The sequence below is a fragment of the Solenopsis invicta genome, chromosome 16 (assembly GCF_016802725.1).
Source record: "Solenopsis invicta isolate M01_SB chromosome 16, UNIL_Sinv_3.0, whole genome shotgun sequence".
Lineage (NCBI taxonomy): Eukaryota > Metazoa > Arthropoda > Insecta > Hymenoptera > Formicidae > Solenopsis > Solenopsis invicta.
Genome location: NC_052679.1, coordinates 17237876 through 17265043, shown reverse-complemented (window position 1 = coordinate 17265043; position 27168 = coordinate 17237876). Strand labels below are relative to the sequence as shown.

Here is a 27168-nt window from a genome sequence, read left to right as displayed (position 1 = left end):
CCTCGCTACGTCCCCTCTGGGGATCGTTTATCTCGTTTTTGCGTGTGAGACACACCATAAAGCAGGGAGAAGTGTGTGCTCGACGATGAATGCCTGGCTAAACAACGGCGTTCAGCGATTCGTCATCGCGACTCTCGTTTTTGACTCCCGTGCTTTCTCGCATCGCGGTACGCCCGAATCTCGTTCGCTAAATCACACGTACGTGTAACACGGAACCGATTTTACGACTTGAATCGATCTCATTCGGTGAATTCGAGCGCAACCTCGACGCGAGAAGTAACGTACGGCGTACGGCTCTCTTGGGGGCAATTATGGCGTGAGCTTTGCAGCATTGGGAGCAATTGCGGCGAACGATGATGTCGCGGGTCACGAGTCATCGCGAGACGCGACGATATCAGAGTTTCGAGATCGGTAATGTTGCTGCCAAGTTGGGCTTGCATTCCAGCGACATTAAGTGATACATTAACGCATCGTCCCCTCGTGGCAACACAATGATAAAGCGTTACAACGCGCTCGACGGCGCTCTTCAGCTAATAACAGCCTAGCACTTGGAGGTTTGCTTATGTTTATATATAGATAATATCGTTGCCGTAATAGCAGCAAGTCGTTAACCACCTTATCCCTCTCGCTTCTCTCCCTTGGTCGCCGTATTTTCTTTACAGGCGACAAGACGCGAGCAAATTTTCTTAAAAGGAGCGCGCTGAACTGTGAAATAGCAATTCTGACGCGCGAAGAAAGGCGGTTATAATTGACGCGCTAACTGGCCAGGTTTATCACGCCGATAATACGATCCACGTCAAGAACAGAATTATTTAAGCTTGCCATATACACACCTAATTCCAAGTACCTTGTTTATCAATTCAATTTAATTTTATAAAAACTATAAATTCATGAATGAACTTAATTATAAAAAAAAATTGTGTCTCGGATAAGACAATAGAATTTAATTATGTGCACATTTCTCTCAGATTATACATTTATTATTAGAAGCACGTTGTATGAAGCAAGTGACATTGTGTCAGAGAAAATCGGGGGAAAATGTGATAATTTTTTTCGAATTCGTTCGATACGTTGCAATATTGTCAGATATAGCGGAGCTGAAGAGTTTCCTGCAGATAAAACTATTCGTTCGATCTTTTTGTACGTGACTATCGAGTATGGCAAGTCGGACAATAGCGCAATAGAACGATATTAATGAATTTACGATATTACGTTGAGATACGGCCACCGCGTCGGAGCGTTGACGTCCGCAACTACTAGCGGCTGATTTAATCGCGGGCGCTTCTACTGTTCGCCGGCTGACCCGACTGTCGCTAAACCACTGCGCCGCGCTCCACTTGTCCGAATCAATTCTTTTCGTCCATTATTTTTTATACGTGTAAGTTAAAACAAAAATGTTTTATTTTAAACAAAGACTCTTTGAAAATTGTGCATTAAAGGGAAAAATTGTAATTAAAAATTACTACAATAACTGTAAATTGTAATAAAATTCATACGCATTAAAAAGTGGTTTAAAATAATTATAAACTTATTTAATAACATTATAATATTTATTTCGAGAATTGAGTAATTGATAAAATCCGCGAAGAAACTCACGCATGTGCGTAACGTTTGACATTTTATTTCAATGCAAAATTTAGAACATGAATTTATAATAGTGGAATATAATATATAATAATTAATATATTTATAAAGCAGCTAGTGTATGATAATTAAAATCGAGGAAAGGCCAACAATCGAATCTTAGTGCTCAAATAATATTTCACATTGAATTATATATGGAAGACTAAACAAAACGGGCAATTGTATGAAGAGATTTAAAAAAAATTATATTTTATTAATATCTATTTAAAGTATAAATAAAGTATAAATAAATTTAACAAGCTATATAATTATTCTTTAAAATATTAATTATTTTGATTGCTGCCATAATTTTTGTTATACTTGTATGTTACAGATTTACAGGATCTGAGAGGAGGAGGAGGCCTGGGAGAGGCATCGGGCTCCAGCGGAGCAACCTTGGGGTAAATATCATTTTTTATTTATATAAATTTAATAATCTTTTTCTTTTTTATTCCATCTTATTGCAATAAATTAAAAAAAAAAGATACTTAAAGAAAGGAAATTTATATCAAATTTTATGTACACAGAGAAAAGTTGCGTTTAAATTAATGAAATCATGTCTTTAACTTGATTTTTTTAAATCGAAGTGAAAATACCTTTGAGGAATATAAAAATTTATTTAATTTCAAGAAATAACGTTATCAATCTTTTTTAAAGTAAATAAATTATTTGTTTAATTTAAAGTAAATAAATTATTTATTTAATTCAAAAACAGTATTGTTAGAAATGTAAAAAATAATTTAGTTGTTTTGATTTTAAAAATATATTTCTTTCATTTAAATAAAATTTGCGTTGTTCAACCGAGCTGTTTCTTTAATTCTAATAAAAGAAACAATCAAAAAAAGTTCTTCAAGTCAAAGAAGCTTTTCTTTAACCGCATAGCAATGCACGAATTTCTTTGAGTCAAACAAATATTTTTTGATTTAAAGAAATCTTTCTCTGGGTGTATAAGAATTAATTTTTGAAATATTGATTATTTTGAGCGCAGTTTTTATTTTTAAATCTTTTGTTTGTGTGTTACAGTAATCACCGTAGCTACATGGCTGATTAACTCCGCTCGTTGCGCATTGGATCGGTGAGTCAGAAATCAATTTTCATATTTTAATGCCGTGCAAATGTCCTGCGCAGAATTAATATAAACATAATGCTTTTATATGTGAATTACATTATTTCAAAATACGCACGAAAGCCGCTCTAGATTCAGCAATTTATAGTGACTTATACATAGAAGACACGTATTGCAATTGCGTGTATCTTAATGTATGCAAAGTACTATCGAGAAACTCAATAGGGCAAAGGCACGATATGCCTGGCGGTATATGATAAGCAATTTTAAAGTGGCTCGCGGAGCATTGTTGCGAGGATTTGCGTTCGTAATATCGATGCGTGCATGCGCATGATTGCGCGGTATCGCGTCACTTTGAATGTACAATATCTCGCAGGGTGATTGCAACAAATTCTTAATAAATAAGCCCGTAAAAAAAAGGCGAACGATGACGCAATGCAGTTATTTAACTTAAAGGTGTAGAAATATAATCTTTATTCGATCAAAACCAGTGAAATCGAATCGTTCTTCTCGATAGAATAGCAAACTGGTACGTGTCCCCTTTGAAATAATACAAAGTATGAAGTCCTTTCGCGGCTACTTTTCTTCTCGATGTACGAGACAACTAAATAGCATTCTGTTTTTGACAAGAACGACGAAAGTCGCATCGTCGAAAATCACAAAAATGCGATAGCATTTATTCGGTTGAAACAGTTAAGTCTTCCCCAGTTTTTCGCAAGTTTTTCGCATTTTCCATTTCCGGGAAGTTGACGGTCGCACTTTGTCGCCGATTTCCTCCGGGACTTCGAGTTTTATGAACGCATGTAAATTCCCCGCCAACATTGCTCCATTGGAGAATGCCATTCGCAAATTGTATCGCACAAAAATCATTTGTTAGTGCCTGCGTCTTTCAAGTCAGATATGCACAGTCTATAAAGTCGGTCGAGAAGTTTTCTGAAGAGTGCATCAAATTTAATATCATCAGATCGCTCATGCTGTACGTCAAACTTTTCACATAGATCGCTTTTGACATAAAGTCGAATGCACCATTTATGCTTAGGAGAGACTGTAGAGTTAAAAGTAACATATGGGTAAAAGTTGTAACATTTGTATAAAAAAATATAAACAAGATAAGAGTATAAGAAAGGAATAGAAATTCGTAATGTCCGCCACAATAAACTTGTATTTTTTTTTTTACGCTTTTATCTCTTGTTCGTGACATTTTTTAACCAGTATTACTTTAAACTCCAGTCTCACCTATTTATATAATGTTATTAGAATTTTTTTGTAAAAAATAATTTTTTTAGTTTTACGATAAAAAGGAGTTAAATATTTAGATAATCATTTTGTACATCTATCACATTTTCGAAGCTTATACTTGTTCACATTATTATCAACGCGTGAATTTATAATAATATGCATATGCTAAGACATTATTACATGATTGTTACATGATTATGACACTGCAGGCAGACTGAACAGTAGTGGGTGTTTGATTTCATATAAATTCAATGAGCCTTGACAGAACATTCAATTTTATCATACAATTATATTTTAAAATGAACATGGTACTGACAGGCGTTTACGAAATTATTAGTACGATGTACAATTAATTAACGAGATGCAGACGTGATTCTTGTTAAACGGACCGTTATCGTGAAACGCCGGTTGGCAAACGAATTTTATTTTTATCCGTATTTCGCTTGAAATGGGACATCCATCGGGACACTTGCTAATGGACGTATAATTTCGTTGCCGTAGAGACGGGAGGAAAGAAAAATTGCCACCGACGGAAGACAAAGGCATTTAAATATTCAGGAGTCATCTTGAAGAATGTCATTCTGTTTCATGACAAACGGAATTCCTTCTATGTGAGATAGAAATAATTCTGCCGACATAAAAAACGAGAATGACATATCGTTTGACGGCTGTGGGAAAAATAACTCTGTATAATTAAGAGTAAAATCATCTTGATAGAAGGATGAAGATCTTTATGCTTGACACATTTGTCATCTATTATTAATTTTTCATAGTACAGATAACATTGATTTTACCTTTAATCTCTTTATCACTTAATGCTCGCAAATTAATAACTCATTACAAATTTTAATTTTGCATTTTGTCCGTTTGACCCTTGTTATATTTTAATTCATTAAATTTTAACTGTTACACATACAAATAATTTAGGTGAAATTTCGTAATGAAAATTTTAGTGTGATTTAGTAATAATTTGAAAAGGAATGATTAAATCCAAATTTTAAAAAGAAATAGTAATTTTAACGAAAAAAAAAATGGTAATTATAATATTTCTTTCTCATTATCGTGTAAATTGGAAAAAAAAATAGCTGACAGTTAAATCGTAGTTAAAGGTTAGTTAGGATTTTCAAGCCGTGAACGATCGATCTTCGGAGAAATAACTTGTCGTTAGTATGCAAAAACGAGATGGGAAGGGAGTTTTCATCAAAACGGAATAAAATTGATATAACCAGCCTTCCACATTATTCTCCACTCTAACACAATAAACTGATATCCTCTCACTATTCTTATGAAACAACAGTACCGTGCGACGGGATAGAAACAGAGTTTTTACGCAGAAACGATACCCTAGGAGTGCTGTCTGAAACAGCTATTAATATTGTCGTGACCCTGCTAACTTCCTGCCGTATCCGTTTCTCACCCTACATTAACCACATTCCCTTATGATACTTAGCAACGTTGCTCGACGTAGATCTCTCCCTCCCGAGAAGAGAAGACAAGCAAGAACGAAGAAACACGGTATCGAAAGAAGCTTGTGATTATCGCAAACTCACGATACCAATTTATCTGAAATTTTTGAAAAAAATCAGAGCGATGCACTTTTCTTGATAACGAACGATTATCAACAAACGTCAAGTTTACGTAGACAATTGCAATTGAAACGGATTCAGTTGTAAGTGCGTTTTAAGTCTGTATCATTCTCCGCGTTTCATATATCACTTCCTTACATTACAGAATGAAAAGCTTTCCCTACGTTTAGCATAATGGCACACTTAACTAGCGAGCTATTAATTTTCCCAACCGACTCGCGCGAGCTAGGTCACACGATAAAAGATATAGCACTGTAAAGTTTCGTCGAGAGACACATCTTTGACCTACGGATCCTCTCGACAGCTGCAGCTTCTCCCTCGAACACCCATCGCTCCATTTGACTTCTTTCCCTTTTCTTCGAAGTTTTCTTTCTAAAAGGACTTCCAACATCCTTTCTGCATTCAGTGACCTTTCGTATAGCATTCGCCAGAAAACACGCTCCGCGCCGTACTTTGCTTCGTCGTGCTTTAAACTCATTAAGACAACAAGCTATTGACGAGAACTCCCTTATCAAAGAGCTACGAAACGTAGACGTTTAATTCTCTTCGTTTCTTCTTAATGAACGACGCTGCTCCGCGGCTGATAATTAACAGTACAAAATAAATCCGATTTTCTTACTTTCGTATTTTGAGGCATTGTATTTTATTTAAATATCTTCTTGTTTCTGTAACTATGTATTACATAGTTAATCATATATAATTGAATACATTTCTCAACGTTTTGCATAATATATTCATCCCATTCTCCACCATTAGGTTTGTAGATCCTGCATTATCTACAGATTAAGTTTCTCGCGTTGATTGAAGATCCTGATCGAATTTCGTAAATTATTATTTTGCATCTTACCGCAATTGTTATATCAATTATTAATGGCTCGGGCAGAGAGTTTTCGGCGGAGAGAGAGAACGCGATATTCGGCGCAGACAGCAAAGGAATAATGCACAGTGAAGATCTTTTGAAATATCATCGCGAGATACCGACTCACGTTCCTTGATATTTCATTCTGACTCTGGTATCCAGTAATGCATCTGCGGATCTTCAAGTATGCTTTGATACCGCGCCAACCATGGTGCTCATGACGATTTGCTGCTAATTGCACAGTAGAATTTTTCCTCCGAACGAACAATCATTATTGCGTAATTTTTATTGTTACCACTTCGTCTTAAGCATGCGCGAGAAGTGATATAAAAAATGCATAAAAGAATAAACAAAATTAAATATGTAATATGCATATCAATCTAACGTATACGGTAAAAAAAATGTCCAAAAATATAAACATAGAAATATATATATAGAATATCTCATCGCCGAAATACGCGAACGACTTTATTCAGAGTGTAACGAACAGTCTAACGGGAAGAGTCCTCTGTCTCGCCGATATCGCACACAGCCTAGTTACTTGATTGATAATAGGAGTGCCAGACGCGTAATGAATCAACTTAACCGATAATTACAGCCATGGAGGGAACGTTCGCGGGAGCCGAGTTGTCTCGATCGTAAAGCCGGCATAAATATTCAAAACCTCAGGCTCTAGTTGCCGATGAGGCGGTAGCTAAGCTCCGGAGGTAAAATTGCATTTTGACAAATTAAGCGGACGCTTAATGCCGTGACAGCGGCAATTATGAGCGATCAATTGTTATGGAACAGGAGCACCCTCGTTGTTTTACAATGCAACCTCGTGCCCCCGGCGCGAAGTGTTAAATAGGCCACACCGTTTTAATTAAATGTTTGATCAGCGGATTTACAATCAAACGACTAGGAGCGTGAGTCGAATCGAGTACGTTCGTTCCGTTTGCCTATCCCATCGAATACACCGCGACATCTCGATCGGGCACGTCGGTTCGGCGAACGTTACCGCTGTCGGATTAATTTACGTTAAATCGAGATTGATGGTTTCGTGTGCTTGGCGCGTAACGCCAAAAGAAAACGTGATTTAAATTATCCTGCCAACCTCCCATTTCAATTACTTCCGTTAATTAGAAGCACTAACGATATATACGTTTGGTTTATTTTATGGCTTATTTCGCAATTTGCGGGTCGAGAAAAACGAGGTTATTAACTTTAACTCCGTCACACGTTTGTCTCGTGACTTTTTCCGCGTCGTGAAAACGACGTTCCCTCTTGGCAAGAAAGTAATCTTCATTTAGACTAAAGGATGGATCTCGAAATTTTAGTTTACAGGTACTTCCACGATCTGGAAAACTTACAATTCCCGTTACAATTTTCATTATAATTATCATTAACTCCACATAATTAATAACAAAGTCTGAACCATACGCAATTTAATATGGATTCAGTTTTTAAATGAAAGATATTTTTTACATTTTATATTACGTATATTTTCCAAAATAGGGATAAATTTAACGTGCGCAATAAATTTTCGAAAAATTAGATAGACCTTGAGTAAACGCATTCTAGCTTAACCGTTTGTGGATATCGAAAATGCTGCGCCTTATATATTCTTTTGTAAACACGAGACAAAAATAATAATTGAATTTTAAAATCGCGCTCCTATTCTCCCATAAACAAGAGCATTCGAAAATGTCGATGCATTTCGAAGTATCAATATTTTACTTCGCTCAGAAATATCACGGCTGACATAAGACATATGCTCTTCAAAGACAGAATCGACGCGCTTCCTTTTCAAGATATTGTGTCAGTAAGAGTGCCTTCGTATCCAATATCGTACATTTTTATTCACAAAATGAAGGAAGCCCGTGCAGTCGCGTACTGAACAATAGATTGAAATATCCTCGAGTACTTTTTCTTAATTTCGCTAACTCAGCAACATTATTTGGCAGAAACCATTTTGTTTGCAGCGTTCAATAATATCGTAAACGATACGAGCACTTTGATGACAGAAAGAGCTACGCAGTAAGTCCGTGAGTGACGAATGGATTTCGCCTCAAGTTACACGGTTTTTCCTTGATGCGGCAACATTGACTCTAACAGCGAACGGTCGCTTGTAAGTTCGAAAGTCTCTACCTCTTTCACTCTCTTTCCGTTTGGACTTATCGTCTGTTTTTGCAACTGACAGACAAACACATTACTCAGCGAACTACACGGGCGTTCGCGCGTGCATGCAGACCTTTCGTTTTATGATGCGGAACCGGCATCTGATAAAGTGCGCGCCCGACTCCCATCACTTCATGTGTAAACCCACCGCACTTTTATTAACCCTTTCAGCGTAAAGTTTTTATCCCTCCAACTATGCAGGGACTCGCGCCGACACGAAAACGTCTTTGGATATGGATTATACCGTCACTAATTTTATTTTCTGTCTGCACGTCCAGCAACGTGATTGGGGGAAAAATCGAATCTCGATTTAAAGAAAAAAAGCTATTACACTGAAATAAAATACTGCACGAACTGGGATATAAATCCTGTCTTCCTATATCTTTCAGGACAAAATCGATGATATATATCAGCTTATACATATTTCAGTCCGGAGAACTTTCTGTTTTTGGGAAAACAATATATTTTAGCGTTCTACTTCATTGTTCGCGACAGAATTCGTTAAATCGCGTACGGCAAGTTAGCGAAGCCCAGGAGCAACCAAAGCCGGCCGATAAAATAATTTGCTCATTTTAAGACGTCACGTCGCGGCATTTCCTTGCCCGGGTGAAATTGTTTTCGTTGTTGGTGTAGGAAGCGTGGAATAGGAAGCCGCATTAAAATGTCGAAGGTGTCTCGTCGCTTCTGGGGTCATATTGTCGCCGCGCGGCGGCAGCCTTTCTGCTGCTGTATCGTTTCTGCGACGGCGAGACGGTTAAAATGCATCGAAGCGCATCGCCGATAAGCAACGCGCCCTTTCAGAATGTCCACTTCGCGAGACGCGAGGTGTTACATGCAGATATTGTGCGCAGATATTATTTTGAATTGCATAGATACGTGCGAATGCGTGCGTCTTTATGCACGTGGAAAAGTAGACGGCACGTCCGTAGCGGGATAAAGGGGATGTTTTATGTATAAGATGTCGTCCGGGGTGAAAGGCGAAGCATCACGGAAGGAAGGAAGCGCAACAGAAGCCGAGAAAGCGGCACCGCGTCCGAGGAAAACGAACTCGACGGAGCGCGAAGCCGCGAAAAAGCGGAAGCAAGTCGGATGGGATTGTCGGATGTCGGCGAGTTGTGCAGAATAGATGTGGATGCAGCCTTTCTCTTCTCAGGGTAACGATGTGATCGTGAGATAGAGTACTTTTAATCAATCATACAGTCAATTATATTTATTTTTAACATACATTTAATTCAATTTAATTTTTTTTAAATATAAAAATAGATAAGTGGTTATTAAACAAGATTAACATAGAGAGAGAGAGAGAGAGAGAGAGGGAGGAAACAAAAACTTCGAAAAAATTTATTCATTTATCGTTATAAAATCTATTATAAAACTAGTGCTACCGCATTATAGTGTAAAATATTAAAAGGTTCGCTTAAAAAATATTAATTCTGAAAATGGAGAGAGAGAGAGAGAGAGAGAGAGAAATTCTTTGCCTTTGATATTACCTTTTGAATCTTAAGGTTAAAATAAGAATTCTTCTACATGTTTCTACCCAACGTATTCTACTTTACCTCACTTTCGCCGCGTTGGTTTCCAGAGAGCACTAGCTATCTTTCCTATTAAATAATTGAAAACAGAAAAACGAATGTTTAAACGAAACATTCGCGAATGTTGTAATCTGCCGTTCGAACGCGGATGTAGACTGCAGATATTTCTCTTATTTCGTAAGTAGGAATTCGACGTGTTGAGAATGAAAAAAAGCACTTTTACCTCTTCACAATATCTGAAGGAATTCTGTCTTCAAAAAGTATACATCTTATGCCAGCCAATAATCTTAAGTAAAGTAAAATATTGATATACGGAAACGTATCGATATTTTTGAATATTCTTATTTTGTAAGAGATATACTTTAACATTCAGTTATTCTTCACGTTTTCGTAGAAATATTTATAAGACACTGAATCTTCGATATTTACTTCAAATAATCTACAGTTAATATTTTTGAATATTACTTTTATCTATTTTTGTGAATCGCAAAACATATGCAGAAAAATGTTATCCCTCTTTTTTAGAAAATTTTACAAATTTAAAACCAATTTCGACTTCAACCTGCAGTTTTGGCCAAAGTGCAACGCGCATAATTTATGTTTCGCGTATCGTCCCCCATATTTCATGTCGCGAACGGGTGGGCGCAAAGGATTTTTCTCCCCTCCCCCTCCCCCGTCCTTTTCCTAATACCAGCGGGTTCGCCAACCCGCGATATTTCACGGCTGTTATGCAGCCGCGCGTCATTTCAATTTCTGTCACGGTTGTTACCCGGGTACGTTTCGGCCGCGGACCGGCGCGGCCGAACAACCCGGTCGCGCGCGTGATTTACAGCTTAATATCTACGGTCGTGGGCATCGTATGCAGCGAGGACTGCGTTTATTGTCGGCAGAGAGTAATCAAGAGCGGGCATTAAGTCCGTGCATTATATCTAAGCGCATTACAGTCCCCGTATGAACTGTCGTTTTTTTTTACGTCCGGCTTACATGCATTCTCGCACACGCGAACGATATTTATCGCGACAGGTGTAAGTAGAGATGTGCGATTTATACAAAATTGTGCATCGTAATTACGATCTTTCCCGAGAATCGCAATGAATGTGAATATGTGTCGCGTTTATCGCGATTCTCACATTGTATTTTGAATTGTGTGTAATTTTGTATCATAAACGCAATTTTGAATCACGTGCCATTTTATATCGCAAACACCATTTTGAGCTACGTATAATTTTATGAAATGGAAAATTGTATCGATGGCTTTATTGCACGTTAATCGAACCGCTTGCACGACATTAAAAAAATTGTATAAAATATTTTGCATAAAATATATTACATGAATATTGAATAACTGTAACAATTAATACATTTGAAATTATTAAGTAAAATTAGAAGAAAGAAAAGTTAAATTATTTATAAATGTTTATTCAATACGAAAAAAATGCATACATTACTTCCATGTTTTTCTAAATAAAAATTTGTTTATGTTCAAAATAATTTTTCATTTTATATATTATATTTTCTATTCTGTTACCACATTTTACAGAATTTTTATTGATTATTAAAAAGAAACAAATTTTGCAAGCGCAAATTACGTTTAATATTAAAAATAAGCATTTATTAATCAAGATCAATGTTTAAATATGAGATAAAGACAACTGTTTCTTCTGTATAAATATTGAATGAATGAATACTTGAATACTTTATGAACAAATATTTGAATACTTTATGAAAATTCGGTTTAGAACTGCATTTGTTGCATATTTTAAATCGCATTCGAAAATATAAATCCAATTGTACATTAAAATTTTATTTGTTGCCGACCACTAGTTCCGATTGAAAAAAACAAAAATCGTAGTGTTGGCGATATAAATGGCAAAATCGCACCTCTCTAGGTGCAAGACTCTTTTGCCCTGCTGACGAGTTTTCGCGAACAGCAGCTGCGCTGTCCGACCGCGTGTGCAAATTTTATCTCTCTGCCACATTTGCGGTGCTTGTACAAACGCCGTGCGTTTTCCGGGGCTTCTTTCTTCCGGCTGTTCTATCCCGGCAATTTCTTAGGAAGCTGAATAATGAGCGAGCAAGCATTCAATTTAGCGAGGAATACCGCCGGCAACGACGAAGGTTCTGGCCGAGTTACTAGATTAATGACGCCATTGGACGCGCGTATGCGAACGGAAAGGATGCCTCTGCCAAAGTTCTATTTATTCTAGACGGAATTTTATTTGTTGCTGCCTGCAACCACGAAGAAAAGTTGCGGGCCTGAAAAGTGCCGGTTCCGCGAACAGGAAACCAGTTAATTTTAGCTTCAATTCGGAAAACGAAATCGGGAATCGGTTAAAGGTTTCGAGTTAACGAAACGAAATAAATTCCTATGTGGTGCGCGTGACATCTCATAATCCGCGATATATTTCTACGGCATTAAAGAAGCCGCGCGCCGCGAAGTTTTGCGGGCGGTGATTTACGTGCAATCTGAAAAAGCTTTTACAAACAAACGACCGCGTTGTACGCACCTCCACAGCCATTGGCACTCGAATAACGTTGACCTATGGCCACTTACGCCGGTGTGATCGGTAACAGTTGTGATTCAGACAATGGATTTGCCCGACGCGGGCGAATTCGATCGTTTTCATCCAACATGACGCTGCATCCTGTACCGTTCATCCTATAACGTGTCGTACACGGGCGCAAAAATGCCGGGCTATCTGTTCCCTCACGGCAGTGATTTTTCCGAACAAACGACAATTTCGGCCGATTCGAAAATCATAAATTCTGGCCGCCGTCGCTGCCGATCGAGAGGCCGCCAACGAGTGGACGATATATCACGAGGAGTCGAGAGGGATCGATGCCACGCCAGTTCTTTTTCCTTCGCCGTATACGGCCAGCGACGACGTGGAAGAAGTACCGCCCGTTTCGCTCGCGGTGCAAACGAGCCGGGCGAAAAAACGAGAGCTGCGAACTACCGCGGGGAAAATCAAACAAAGTGCGCGCCGGTAATGTCGGGCGGAGGAAAAATAAAGTCGAAAGCGAGAATGGATAGAGGGGCAAAAAATCGAAGGCGTTCGCTGCGAGTAACGGCGCGGAGGCCAAAAATATCGCGCAAACGAGTTTCTTCTGTATTTGTCGACGGAAGAGGAGAACCGCCCGTTCGAGAGATTCGACACGCCGCGGAAGACTTCCGAATCAATTCTCTTTCGCGCAAGTAAAATGGATAGATTAGATTTATGGCTTGTAATAATATTTTCGTTTGCGCGGTCCATCCTCGCGCGATAGCTCGCTGCCACTTTGTAGGAATGCAAAGGTACACGGAAACGCGTTGCATCGAAATTTTATGCAAGCAAGTTGCTCGCACTTTCGAGTTTCATTCTATCTTTCTACTTTTCTTTTTTTTTTTGTCGCAAATGATTTATTATCACCCTTCTCTTCCTTCTCTTCGAGGCAACGTATCGGGGGCATATCATCGCGCGGCGTGGGCAAAAAATGAAAATCGATTGCATCGGGCATGGATCGCAATTAAATCGACAGAGGTTGAATTATAGATGTACGCGTGCGTGTGCGTGCGTTCGTGTGCAATTTCGCCTGTCATCTCGCCGCGCACGTGGTCACGTTCGATGCAGTTTAAGCGCGCAAACTGTTACATACTTCCGCGCAACGATTTATTGGTTCGAAAACGGCCGAATTGTTTTCTTTGTTTTTTTCCACTCTTTTTTTTGCGATAAAAACGCCAGCGCAGAGGCGCGTTATGAAAATCCGATGCGGCAAACGCTGCGGTGGTCGTCGCTCAATTATCGCGGGAAAGTTTCAACCCTTTGCGTCAGAAATGTTAGCCAAATCGGACGTTCTCCCATTACGTTATGTTGTAATAACAAAATTGAGAATAATAGCTGGGACTGCAACGCTGTATCAAAGGCAAGAGTATTTTAATATAATTTAATCGTGTATAATAATAATCAACACTTTCGATTACATTTTCTCTTTCAGCAGAAAGAGATATGACGCTTTTAGTCATATTTGACATAAAGCAGGATATAATTACGCTCACGTGTAATATGTCGTAATTATTTCCAATTTGCTTCTCAAAGCTTACTTCGCGTGTCGATTATATTACTCGAGGACGATGCACAAAATTGTGGGCAGCGAGCCATAGCGTCATAGCGAGTGAATCGCGTTTAATGAAGCGAGCAAAAAAAAAACCGCGAAAGGCCGTACGAGGCATAAAAGCGGTAATTTAGTATTAATGGTGTAGCAATTAAGAGTCACGCTTCCATTATTTGTGAGGTTGAAATTGAATTCCGACGCTGCGACTTGCTTCTTGAAGAATCCGCTAAGATTTTGCGAGGCCATTGCCGTCATTTTCAACAATTTACTTACAACAACTGGACACACACGCAAACACGTTTCTACTTTTCGTGTTCGAGTAAAGTTCGCCGTGGGAAATGTGCCGAGATTACTGCGAAAATCAGCGGCACTCGGCGATCGAGTCGAGGCCATCGAGTCGAGAGACCCGTGAGGAAACGACCGCGCGAGATGATGAATCGCGGCCGAAACGGCGACGGTGGAGGAAAAAACGTGCTCCATTTTCCGGCGGGATCGCGCGACTCCGAAAAAACCGGCCCGCGCCCGATCTCGCGGAACTCCTGATCGTGCGCGTCAGCTGTGCGTGCCATGTACCGAACGTTCGCCGATTTATCACTCTGACCTTCGTCGGGATTTTACGTAGTACCTATAGGAACACCCTATAAACGAAAGATGATTTTGGAAAGGCATTTCCGCTTACCTGCTCGACGTGATTGAACGGCGACGTTGTGACTCGGAAATATTGGAAATATAGTACTTTCAGATTCCGTCCGTTTTTAATCGTTTAATTCAGCGCCGTTTAAAAATTTAGATTACGGTAACTGATTATCTGTTACTTTGAAGTCGATTAAAGCAGAGTCAAATTTAATTCTATTAACGAGGATTATCTAATTTGCTTTTGCAGTATAAAACATTAAAGTAGGAAATCTAATGAGTCATTGTCAGTGCCTTTGATATTGATCAAGTCTTTGATATCAATTAAAATTTCACGTTTTTGAAGAAAAAGCACAAAGAAACGTGATAATCACTGTTTTCTTTCTCTTTAATTCTCTTTAATAAAAATAGTCGACGCGCAAACCACTCGCTGAAATCCAGAAATAAGAGCTAATTAGTAATCAGCGGTGAAGCTTTGAATGTTTGAGAGTATCCTGAAAATGGTTGCTTGTATTCAAGAATAGCGGGGTTGATTCTCTCCTCGCGAAGAATCGAAATTATTCTCGAGCGGAAATTGCGGAAATCTCGGCGGTCGTTTAGATCGGAGATAGCATTTCGGTAGTGACATTATTCGGCGACTTAATTGAAGATACAAGATTATTGATTCGGCACGTGCGCGAATCGCATGGGCATTGGTAGAAAATTTCTCACATTTTTTTGCACGGACTCTTATAAACAAAAATATTATAATAATAATAATAATAATAGGATATCGCTTTTATAAATTTTGAACAGTCATAAAAATTTGCGTCCATCAAGAAGAAATAAACGTCCGACGTTTAAGGATATATAGGATATTTCTTAAAATATTTAAGAAAATTATGAAAAAATTTGAGATTGTTTTATATTGCATTTAAAAGTAATAGAAAAAATTTTGCGACAATTTTTTGGATAAAAAGTTATTTCAATAATAAGTAGACATGTGTGTTGTGACATGAAAATATAATTAATAATGAAATAATGAAAAATATTCAAGATAATTTATGTAAAGTTTTATTGCGATGCAGAGATCAGTTTTGTAAATAAAATAAAATTTGTTTATTTATTTGCATAATAATTAGACAGACAATACAATAAAACTTTGTATCATCTTGAATACTTACACAAAAAAATTGAGATTTTTCTTACTGTTGTAAAAAATAGTGTAACTTTTAACAACAAATAGAATAAATAAACTATAAAAATATGTTATTAAATAAAAATATAATCTTATTTACACAACTTTCACATGTATACAGCTTATTTGAAGTGTTAATATTAAACACATTTCCAAATTTTATTTCCCAAGGTATGTCTGATACATTTTTAACCCGAGTCTCGTATCACGCCGGTGTAAAAATACAACAATTATGAAAAAGAGTGCACTGCGATAAAGAAAATTGAAGAGTGAACGATCGTGACGTTCAAGTCAGCGAGAGATCAGCGGATCGTAAATGCTATGAAATCTTTTTGTGCCCTGAAGTTTTTTCCCTTGTCTTTTTTAATCAAAGAGAATAAAGATAACGCTTTTACGTCGTTGTTAGGAACGAAAAGTCGCGCAAGCTTTCTCGTATCGCTCGTTTCATTCGATCTCGCGCGATTTTCACCGATGGACGAATATTAAGCTTTCACGCCCTCAAACCGAAATATATACCGCCGCTATCCAATCTCTATGCAGATGCGAGACGAACACGTCGCGATCGTGCGCGAGGGTGAAAAAAAGTGTGCCGTTGAACGGCAGATAAAGAGAGCAGCCATCCGATTTTAGTGGCAAAGCCAACCTGACTCACAGTGGATTCCCGTATTCCACCTCGCGTTTTTCGGTATCCCCAAATTTATCCACGGTACCCTCAAATTTATCCTTTCGTCAGCGCTCTGGGGCGTGAGTGCCTTTGAAACAGAAAAATCCGAAGAAAATAGAAATATTGTTGCGAACTCTCTGGCGGTGAAAGAAAATTCGTCGCGCGATCGTCAAGATATAACGTGGAAACTGCTGACTGCTGTAGATTGTTCTATTACAAATGAGACGTCTGTATTTATAATCATAAAATTAGGACGATTTCGTTACCAAGCAAGCCTGACAGAAATAATCTTAATCTCGGGATATATCTATTTGACTTGAATATATTATATAGACGGTCACGATATCAAATTGATCATGAAAACGATCATAACACTCAGATATTCCGTATCAAGGCTCCTTGTGTAATATAAATAATCTCATATTAGTACAAACCTCTGAAATCTGAGAGGTGTATCCGGCGTTAATAAGTAACGACGGCTGTGCAAACGAACATTCGTTATTTAAAAGAAGATTATTTTTACGACGAAAATGGTATCAGTGACAAGAGCTCGGGAGAGTTAACGGGAGTTAATAACTGACGCAGCTTCTTCATCATAAAACTGCGCAAATGGAATTTTTTTAAATCCTCGAATACTTTTTGTTCGAAGTAACAATTTTTATTAACAAAAGAATGTCGTAATTTTAAGAAGAAATATCAACTCAAATATTATTAAAATTTTCACTAGGAACGTTGGACACACTGGAGACTACGGCGGTCCGCTAAATCGATAAAAAATAACTCTTGTAAATAACGAATTATATTCTGAATAATTGTAAGTTCTGAACATCTCCGTTTTTAAACAAATGCGTTGTGCAAATTGAATTCGCTTCAGAGTAGCCTCTGTTTATTTTATTAGACAATCAACAGAAAAGCTGTTGTTTAAATATGAGAATTATTCTGATGCTTTGCTTTTGCAACACAAATTTCGAATTTTATCCCGTGTACTCTCGCTTTAACTCGATTCAAAATAATTACACGTTCATTGCGCATTAATGGAACGCTGGGTGATGGGCGATCGGTTTTTACGACGTGATGGATCAAATAATTGGATGGAATTCAAAACATTAAACGTGCCAAAAGTTTCGTGCATCAAATTGTTATCGATACTGCAAATTTTCGAGAGAGAAAAAATGAACAAGCGATAAGTAGGGGGTGGGGGACGCTTTCACGAGAGAGGCGTATACATGTAGGACTGCCACAGCCGATAACATAGCTAAATGTTAATTAATACGACGTGGCATATGCAACTGGCACTAATTTGAAGGCCAAATCAGAATGTCCGGTGGTGCGCTAAGGGGAAGCGGCGCGAGCGCGCGCGTAATAATGCAGTGCCTGCAGTGAATGCACCTCCGGCGGCCCGGAGGCATCGAACTCCTCTCGGCCGTTCCGGAATTGTCGGCTACCTCGAAAACGACGAGACTTCAGAGACTAGCGCTCGCTATCGCGTGCACGGAGAGCATTTAATTACAGATGATCGCTTCCCCGCACTTGCGAGATTCTCGGATTCAATTTCGCCGACGAAAATAACCGACGGATTACAAGCTTGTCGAACGCGACGACGGCATGGGTTAGTTCTTTTTTTTTTTCTTTACGTTTCTCCGTTGTCTCGTTGTTCCTTCGCGAAGATCAAAAACTTACATAACAGAACCGAAAAGCAAGAACCTAAGATCAATTAAACATGATAATTGTAACGTCTCGCGATAATTTGAGGTCTTTATTAGTATCTCAAATTAGTATCTTAATTAGCATAATTAGTATCTCAAAAAAAATCATACAAATTTTTGTACAATAAAATAATTGCGGTCTATTGCTCTTTTATACTTTGGTGTTTATTTTGGAATAAATCTTTATTGACTTTTATTTATATGTAATATATTATTTTAAAAAGCAAGAATCGCTCTACTGATTTATGATACGTTTTTACTGTTTATTTTAAGTTTGTTTTAAGCTGTCAAATTAGAAGACGAAGAGAGAGCAAATTAATGGGAGGTAAAACAAACTGCTTGCAATATCAATTAGGTATTTGAGTCAGAGAACTATTAATGAATGTAAAACTCAACATTGGTTGTAAAAATGTGTTCGTAATGAAGAAGAGAGCTTTGAAAATAAGAAAAGACGACTTTTCTTCCATCTCTAATTTGGCAGCTTAAAATAAAGAAGAATAAAGTGAAAAAAAACCATTAACACATAAATCAATAGAGAGAATTTCGAGCTTTAAAATGTATATAACATGTGGACGTGACATAGTTAAATAAAAAGTTTATTCCAAAACATCAAAGTTTAACGTAACAAAAATTGCGATTATTTTTGCATCAGTGTAATATTTTGCGAATGGACGTCAAATCTCGTCTGCCTTGTTAACTAACTAATGACCCTTTCATTTTCATGCCTTTGAAACGGGACCGTGAAGGATGATTCGAGTCGTTACCGGCTGATTTCTTTGAGCTCCGTGTTACTCCATTTGGGTTCAGTGTGCGAGCTTTCATGCCCGCAACACGGAAAATGAAATAAGTAAGGGGGTAGAAAGGGACGAAGCTGAAAAGCGAAGACGATGGAGAAAAGTCGGGAAGAAGGGATTCATCGTGGATGAGCGCCGCCGCTTCACTTAGCTCGACAAAGCAACGGGAAGATTCTTTGTCGTTATGCTGATTAGATCGTACCGTTTTATTAAGACGGCGAATGTAAACCTCGAGATTCATGGAGCCGCGAGAAAACGACTTCCGTGCAGTTTAACCCTGAGACGAGGCGGGGTTTTCCAATCGTTTTCCATTGTCGCAGACACAGACGGACCATCGCCTACATCTATTCCACCTCGCTTCCCGATTCCGTAGAATTCGTTCGTAGCAAATTCCAGGAGATTTCGTGAGATTTTCTTATGCACAGAAATCTCATTTGCGTCCCAAACGTACGTACATAGGCCATTGATCCCCTTATTCGAATCGCGAGGTAATATCGGTCGCCCTCGTTTCAATAAATTCCTCTAGTTTACTCCTCATTTTTGGCCTAACCGAGATCCACCTTTCGACGTGACGCAGACGTCTTCCCCTCGTCACATTCTGTTTCAAAAACGTAATAAAACGTTGAAGGCAACAGGGATGAGCGAGCACCAATCAGGAATAGAAGCCGCGGAGTAAATTACCACGCTAAATTATGTATCGAGCGCAGGCTTTAACTTCCTTTCTATTTGAAGCCAAAATCGTTCTCTGTGTTGCGTGATGAATGGGAAGGATCGAAAGATTTAATAATGCGGTTTATTTCGAGGAGAGAGAAGAACTCGACCATGCATCACTGGGGGCAGATACGTTCTCGGTAATACGGAGCTTGGTGATTTCATAAATTATTTCATTGTACTGAGAGAAAGGCATAAACATTCGCAATGTATGGTTAATGCAGAAAAAGGATCGCTACACGAATCATTTACGTATCTTAATACGTACACACCTAGATTCTAATTAACGAATTAAAATTGCATCGCCTTACACTAGACAAGCACTAAAGCGTATCCACTCTACGGACATGTGCGTTTGAATAAACAAACAGTACATAAATATAACAGGGATTCCCAAAGTACGATTCGCGATCTTACTGGTGAGAATCGCGAATCGATTTTTGGTTGCAAACATTTTTTCAACTGTGGTAGGAATCGAAACCAAATTTTCAAACAAACAGCTATTGAATTCCTTATACACAAAAATGATTCTCTTCGGTGCAACGTCATAAATATTATCAATAAAAATAGGAAATAAGTTCATCATATCTTCGTACCTTGTACTTTAAAAAATGAATTTATAAATTTATATTTTATAAATAATTAAAAAGTAGAAGAATTAAAGTATTATAAACAATCAATTTTGTCCTCCCTCTCCCTGTTTTTTCATGATTCATAGATGGATGCCGTTTCAAAGAATAAATCGCGATACAAGTTTGGGAAACTCTGATATGCAATATTAAATTCAATAATCGAATCTTTAAAATATTTCGATATTACCAATTGATGATTTCGCACTGAAATTTACTGTTAGTCGTATCAAGTGATATACAACTCTTGGAATATTTATAATCGTGTCCCAAGTACTTTCCCATGGAACAAAAGTTACTTTTCTAAATTTTAGAAATTCCCTGGGTAGAGCGAGATGACGATGTATACCGAACTTCTTCGCGATAGCCGTGGAAGCCGGAAGCTTTTCTTTCTGGCGAACAGACGTGCAAGCTTGCAGAAGACTCCCGAGCCAATTTGCGCGGACTCATCTCATAAATCCGACATCGGTGAGTCCGCCGAGAGGTAAATAACGTCGTTATAGGCGACTCTGGAAGAGTGTCAAGTGATCGTTGGCGCCGCATCGACGCCTATTTTTGTGAAAGAAATATTTATCTTTTTGGCGGATTACACTCGAATTCGAGTCCGTTCCGTTTCCAGCTGCGCGAATGTTTCGACGACGCTGCAATTTTGAACGTATCGGGCCGTAGAATATGATTTTTATTTTCTTGCCCGGTACTTGGCAGCGTTCCGCAAGATCGCCTCGGCAATCACATTTCACCGGATTGTTTCGCGTCGTTTCATTCGGCAAATTGAATGGAAAATAATATGTATATTGTACTTACGATGCACCATTCGTTTGAAGGTGGGCACTCTATCAGCATGTGTGCGGTGTAATTAATGCACGGTGTAATGCTGCCAACTCCCTCGTTGTACTGTCCACATTTGTAACATCTAATACCGTGCGCGACACCTGCGACACACATATAACATTTAATCGTCAAGTGAGACCGCATGGGAAGCGCGCTGCTGCCGCAAGAATAATCCGGAATAGAGAACCGAACGAGAGGGAAGCAATCTACAATACAAATCGCGCGAGGCACGAAAATCCATTTTCTCGCCTCTCCATATTCGCGCCGTTTTCGGGACGAAAATAATTCGCGACGGCAATGGGAGGAGGGCCGAGTTCGGGTAGGGAGATTCGTAATTGGCCGCTTGACGCGACACTCACGATCCGATTCTTAATCCGGCGCGCGAGCGCGCTATATAGGATTCGAAAATTGATGGTATCCATAAAACGCTTAATCGCGCCTCGTAAATGCGAAAACTCGGGCGTTCTGCCCGGCACATATTCCGTCCCCGCGCGAGTAATAGCGCGGGCCCGGGCTTCGCTTTTCGCGAAGTTGGTCGAGTTTCATAATGCGAGCGCGAGAGAAAGTTTTACCGTGCTTTTTCACGCCGCGCCGCGCCGCGCGCGCCGGCCGGACCGATCGAACCTCTTTTTCGCCGGTGAGTATAATGCACGTCCGTAAAATCGGGGATTTATGAGGCGGCGCTAAGCGCCGCCGTCGATTCCAGATGAGACGCGCTGGCAGGAGGTCGCGGAAGATTCGCCGCTCGCTAGATTAAACTCACGCGCTCCCTCCTCTCGCGATGAGAAGCGGGGAGAAAAAAAAAGAGAAAAAAGAACCCACGACGAGACTTTGAGTGCGCGAGATTTTAAGTGCGCATCTCTTAAATACCGTTCACCGAACTGCTTCGAAAATTGCAAATTTTCCTCTTGTAAATTGCAAATTTGCCTCAGTTTTTAAACTAGTTAAAAAATTTTATGTACACCGTACATTTATTTATTATTTAAAATGATTAACGCGTATAAAACTTTGATGTCGCGCGCTACTACTAATGAGAATACTTTTTCGATAAACCCACTCGATGAAACTTGCGGCGGAGCTGGCTTAATTATTTCCACGCTCAGGAAATACAACTTGCGGCGGTTTTCGCATTGAGCGTTTTTATAAAAGGCGGAAAAGCGAGGTCGGTAATTAATAAGGGTAATAAAGCGTTTTAAGCGTCCCCGGCGCAGATTCGCGGTGTGTCTTTTGCCCCGAACTTTAACACGGCTCCTAACGCAGTTCTGTGAAGGACCGAGGACTCTCGCCCGGCGCATGGTTCCCTTGAGAGGTGAACCACCGTTGGAACCTCGTTAGAACTTTATGAACTCGCGAGCTCATCCGGACCGATGTTTCGCCGCGCGCGCTGTTGACTCGGTCCTCGACAAAGTATTAAGATCGTCCGTTTGCACACATTCATTTATACGTTGCGCTGCATTAAATTGAAACTGTAAGATAAACGGGAAAATGTCAGACAGTCGCACAGGTAGAGAGACAGATAAAACTCAGATAAATCTCATCATCTGTGCTGCATCATCTCATCGCGGAGTCGCGTATCTATAAGAATAACGGGATTTTATATCAAACGTCTCGACTTGTAAACAGGAAACTCGTGCAAACGTAAAAAGAAAATTGCGTTTCTGTCTCGCGACCCTATTTCTTTATTGGTCCGCCGCAGCAACGTCACGACGAAGTAAAGTATACAATACACGGACCCTGGTGGAGCGTAGGTTTCGAAATCAAATCGCATAAGGTAGGCCGCAAAAATAATCCGATAACAAGAAGCAAAGCGAGCTCGATCCGCGACGATGGTGTTGCCTAGCGCACTCGCGAGAGTCTCTAGAGCGAAGGGAGAACGGATCAGCGCCCATATCAAAGACCTTTTTGCTCTCCGTACTGTTTTTCTATCTCCAATAAAATATTTTTGCCGTATCTTGACTGAGCATCCGCCCTCTGCGTCGGAATTGACTCAATAAAGAGGTAACTTTTCCAATCTTCTACGAAACGACCGTTCGGAATTCGATACACCAATCTAGCAAATCCTTAGCTCGATTATACGCCAACCGCGTTCCTCTAATCTCCCGGAAATCGCTCCACCAGGATACATCCGTATCCACATCAGTAGACAATGAACATTCACGACATAACTCGCCTATTAATAATGCCTGCGTAATTCGCCGCGATTCAACGGCATTACGGAGCAACTGGAATAACAACTTGATGCGAAAATACACGCTCGATCTCTTCATCCCATATTGCGCGGTCAACGTTCAACAGAGCCGAAATTACAACGACGATATAAACCTGAATAAACCCGTTTTCCGGTGGAGTTTCGCTCGTGGGAGATTGGCGGATTTCTCCTCGCAATGCGCGCGCGACTGGATAGAATCCTGAAACGGAATCTGCTTCGCGGGCGAGGACTCCGGGAGTTGTTTCGCTCAATATTGCGGACACGCGGGCGTGTGTGGCATAGAGATATAGCCGCGTCCCATCCGCTTCGCGGCCGCGAGGCGCGTGTTCGGCGACGGAGACGCGACACGTAAATTCGACCCCGTTTTCGGGGCGCAGGAAGAAAAATATTGGTAGTAAATTTCACCGAGACGGACGTGCCGCTCCTGTATCTTCCACTTGCTTGCTCGCTCGCGCAATCCGGATGATTTATCTCGCCGCTCATTTTTTCGGCGATGCAACGCGCGCGCGACGCGCGATAGAACCCGCATTCTCGCCGGATACGGCGCGCGGTATTGATAGCGTGGCCAACGTGTCGAGAGATGTATTTCCCCTGTTGTCATTATTTCAAGGGGCAAAAGGGCGAGAGAGGTATGTACGTGCGGCCAACGCGATCGACCAGTTGCCGAAACCGCGTTCGATACTCTGGAGATTGAAATTGGTCGTCCTATGCAATTTCACAGACTTCGAACAATTAATTGTCGTCATATTTGTGGTTTTTTTTTCAAAAAAATATTTGTATTATTGTATTTGTACTAATAGTATTGTATTTGTACTAATTAACTGAAAGAGCAAAGAGATGAAGAAAGAAGTGAATGAGAGTAATTTGGACGCAAGCAAAAAGTAGACGAAAATTAATTTTATCATTTTTGGACATGTATGTTGGAAAATATATAGTGCTCTTTGCATGTGACACTGGCGATATGCATGTATATCAATTGAGTCAATGTCAAAAGTTACAACATCGCAGCTACATGTAGCAGCGTAATTTTCATGCAACGTGTCGCAACGTCACTTTGTCATTAACCGTCATTAACTATGGTAGAACGTCAGGGATGGTTTACGCCAATCTGACTTTATTATGCGAACTAAAGGATAGTTTATGTGCAACGATGCGATAAGATAAACTATCCATGTTCCTCTGCTCTTCAACTTTAATATCCTCCCGCGAACATTTGCCTTCGATCAGGCATAATGGAGTTTGTACCAACGTGCAGCTTCATTTTGTGGAATGTGTATGCAATGAATAATTTCGCAAATTTCATAAATTCATCCAATTTCTGAAGATTCAGCCGTAAATTCTAACGAAAACATTAAGTGTATTTTAATATTTGTGATATTTGAGCTTAAAAATTTGGTCATATCGATTATGATTTACATTGATTAAGATAAAAGTAATATAGCGATTACAACTGCAAGATAAATTGTTCTACGTTGATGATTTTCTTAAATATTCGCTTCGGCAATCGCTGACAATGGAATTTGCGACTACAGCCGTTGTTTCGAAAACAATTTAAACTTTGTCTCCCCGAGTAAGCTCAAGCGACCATCGAGGAAGAACTCGAACCGACGAGAGCAAAGTCTCTGACGAAGTACGCGAGGGTTTCGTTCGTTAACGACGAATGAGTTAATCGCTGTGCCTGTCGATACGAAACAAGCGCATTGCGGTTCCGAAAGTGAAGATAAAAATTAATAATTTTTTTCTGTAGTAGATTATTGTAATCGTCCGTGAAATGTTCTGAAACTCTTACAGCAATCTTTCAAATAATTGATTGCACATTATATGAAAATTCTTTTCATCTATATAATGCAAATTAGGAATTTCTTTTTATGAAAAATTTCTTGAAAACTTTTGTTGTTTCCAAACCCCCACAAATACAAAGTTCTAATGTTAAATATTAAGAAAATATATTTTAATCTTACATAAAGTTTTTATCTTACATAAAAAGTTACACAGTTAGTTAAGTAATTTTAACTTGCAACGCGACTTCTGTAGAGTAGATGAACTCTACTGACGAAATTATTTTCCATGTTACATTCCTCGCTGGTACAATAAAAATGTGACGTGGTTTCGTGGACGATGCCACTGAGATGGCAACTTCAAAGAAGAAAACTCGCGGACGAGATTCTCTGCGGGAGAGGAAATTCGTAATTCACGAAGGATCGAAACTAGCTGAGGGTATAACGTCATTACGCGAGCGGAAAGATTTTGTCGTCGTCGCAAAGGTATTCAAACGGAAATGCCGATCTCGATGCCGCAATCGGCTTTGTGGCGGGCAACTTGCATCGAACGATACCATCACGTAAAGTACGCTTGAGAGAAAAGTTAGCCTTTTTCTTGGCCGCGAAAGCCGCTGGTGTATCAACGCGCGGAATGAAGCCTGGATTATTACCCGGACTGAAGAATGAAAGTAATTTTCAGAAGTAAGTTTCGGGATGCGACGTTTCTCACGGAAATATTCGCGCCCGTTATAATATAGAGGTATCTATGGAAATGCAGAGAGATGGGATAGTAAGCGCTCGTCAACTCTTGAGAGTAATCCCGTGATTTTACAAGTGACTCTCGAGACTATCGGATTTTTAAGTGAAAAGTTATTGTAAGTGGACATTTATATAATTAACGACATTTAAAATTAATGACGCGAGGAATGATAATTACATTCGAAATTTTCATTCGAAAGTGAACGAGCGATGTGCCTTTAATGAAGACGAACTGCTGTTGTTTCTCCATTACAAGTACGCCCGTCGAGTTAGTTGCGCCCGCGGCTTATCCTCTATCGTAAGGAAGTCCAAAGAATTTCGAAATTGTCGGACTCCGAGCGAGGCATCCGAGTACTCCCGACTCTTGGAATTTCCTTACGGAGAGCAAAAGCCTGTCTCAGACATTGGCGTGGTGTGACGCTTTAGGCATTCCGCTTGTATCTCGACATAATAGAATTTCCTCTTTTTATCGATCAATTGAGGATTTATAGCATTCAGTTTCCGTTACTGATCAACGCTCTAGCCATAATAGTTGCATTAATAGATTCATAAAATATATATCAATTTAATTATAAAATTTCAGATTGAATGTAACAATTAAATCGAGAGCATTTGCAAATTCAGAATTTTGTAAAAAAAAGTTTGAAACGTAAAGTTTATAATACGGTTTTTTTTTGTAATTGTAAAAACAATAATACTCCATACGTTTGCAAGTGCTTCTGCAAGAGATAAATACTTTAAACTGAGAATAAAGATACAGTCTGATAAAAATACATTTTATATCTCCAGGCGCGGTATTATTTTCAAATTCGGTAGACCAGTAGACAAGACATAGTTGGCCGCGTAACTCATGTGACAACGTGATTCACGGACGCGACGAGGCTCCACAAAGCGAGACGTAAATGATCTGCGAGCGGAGAAACGACATCATTTCACGGGCAGTTGAGCCAATCGGACATTCAGAGGCGCCTCGATTCGACGTTAGCAGAAACGAGGAGAGATACCCGCCAGATATGCTCGTCGTTGGCAGACGTATTCCTATCGATAGAAATCGCTTTGGATCCGCAGATGAATCACGGTATGCGGCTATCAGAAATCTATTGGAAGGATCCTCCTATCACGTTTGTGGGTTTACACTTTA

At 39.4% G+C, this 27168-nt stretch overlaps 1 protein-coding gene across 2 annotated transcripts in view; it reads right to left on the bottom strand.

The window, feature by feature from the left end:
• The window catches only part of LOC105203073, a 78500-nt gene that overhangs the window by 15184 nt on the left and 36148 nt on the right, over positions 1-27168 (bottom strand). For both annotated transcript variants that reach the window (XM_011171827.3, XM_039459169.1), the window contains exon 2: positions 21273-21400. In XM_011171827.3, the coding sequence (XP_011170129.1) occupies positions 21273-21400 (128 nt within the window). The remainder of the gene's footprint in view (positions 1-21272; positions 21401-27168) is intronic.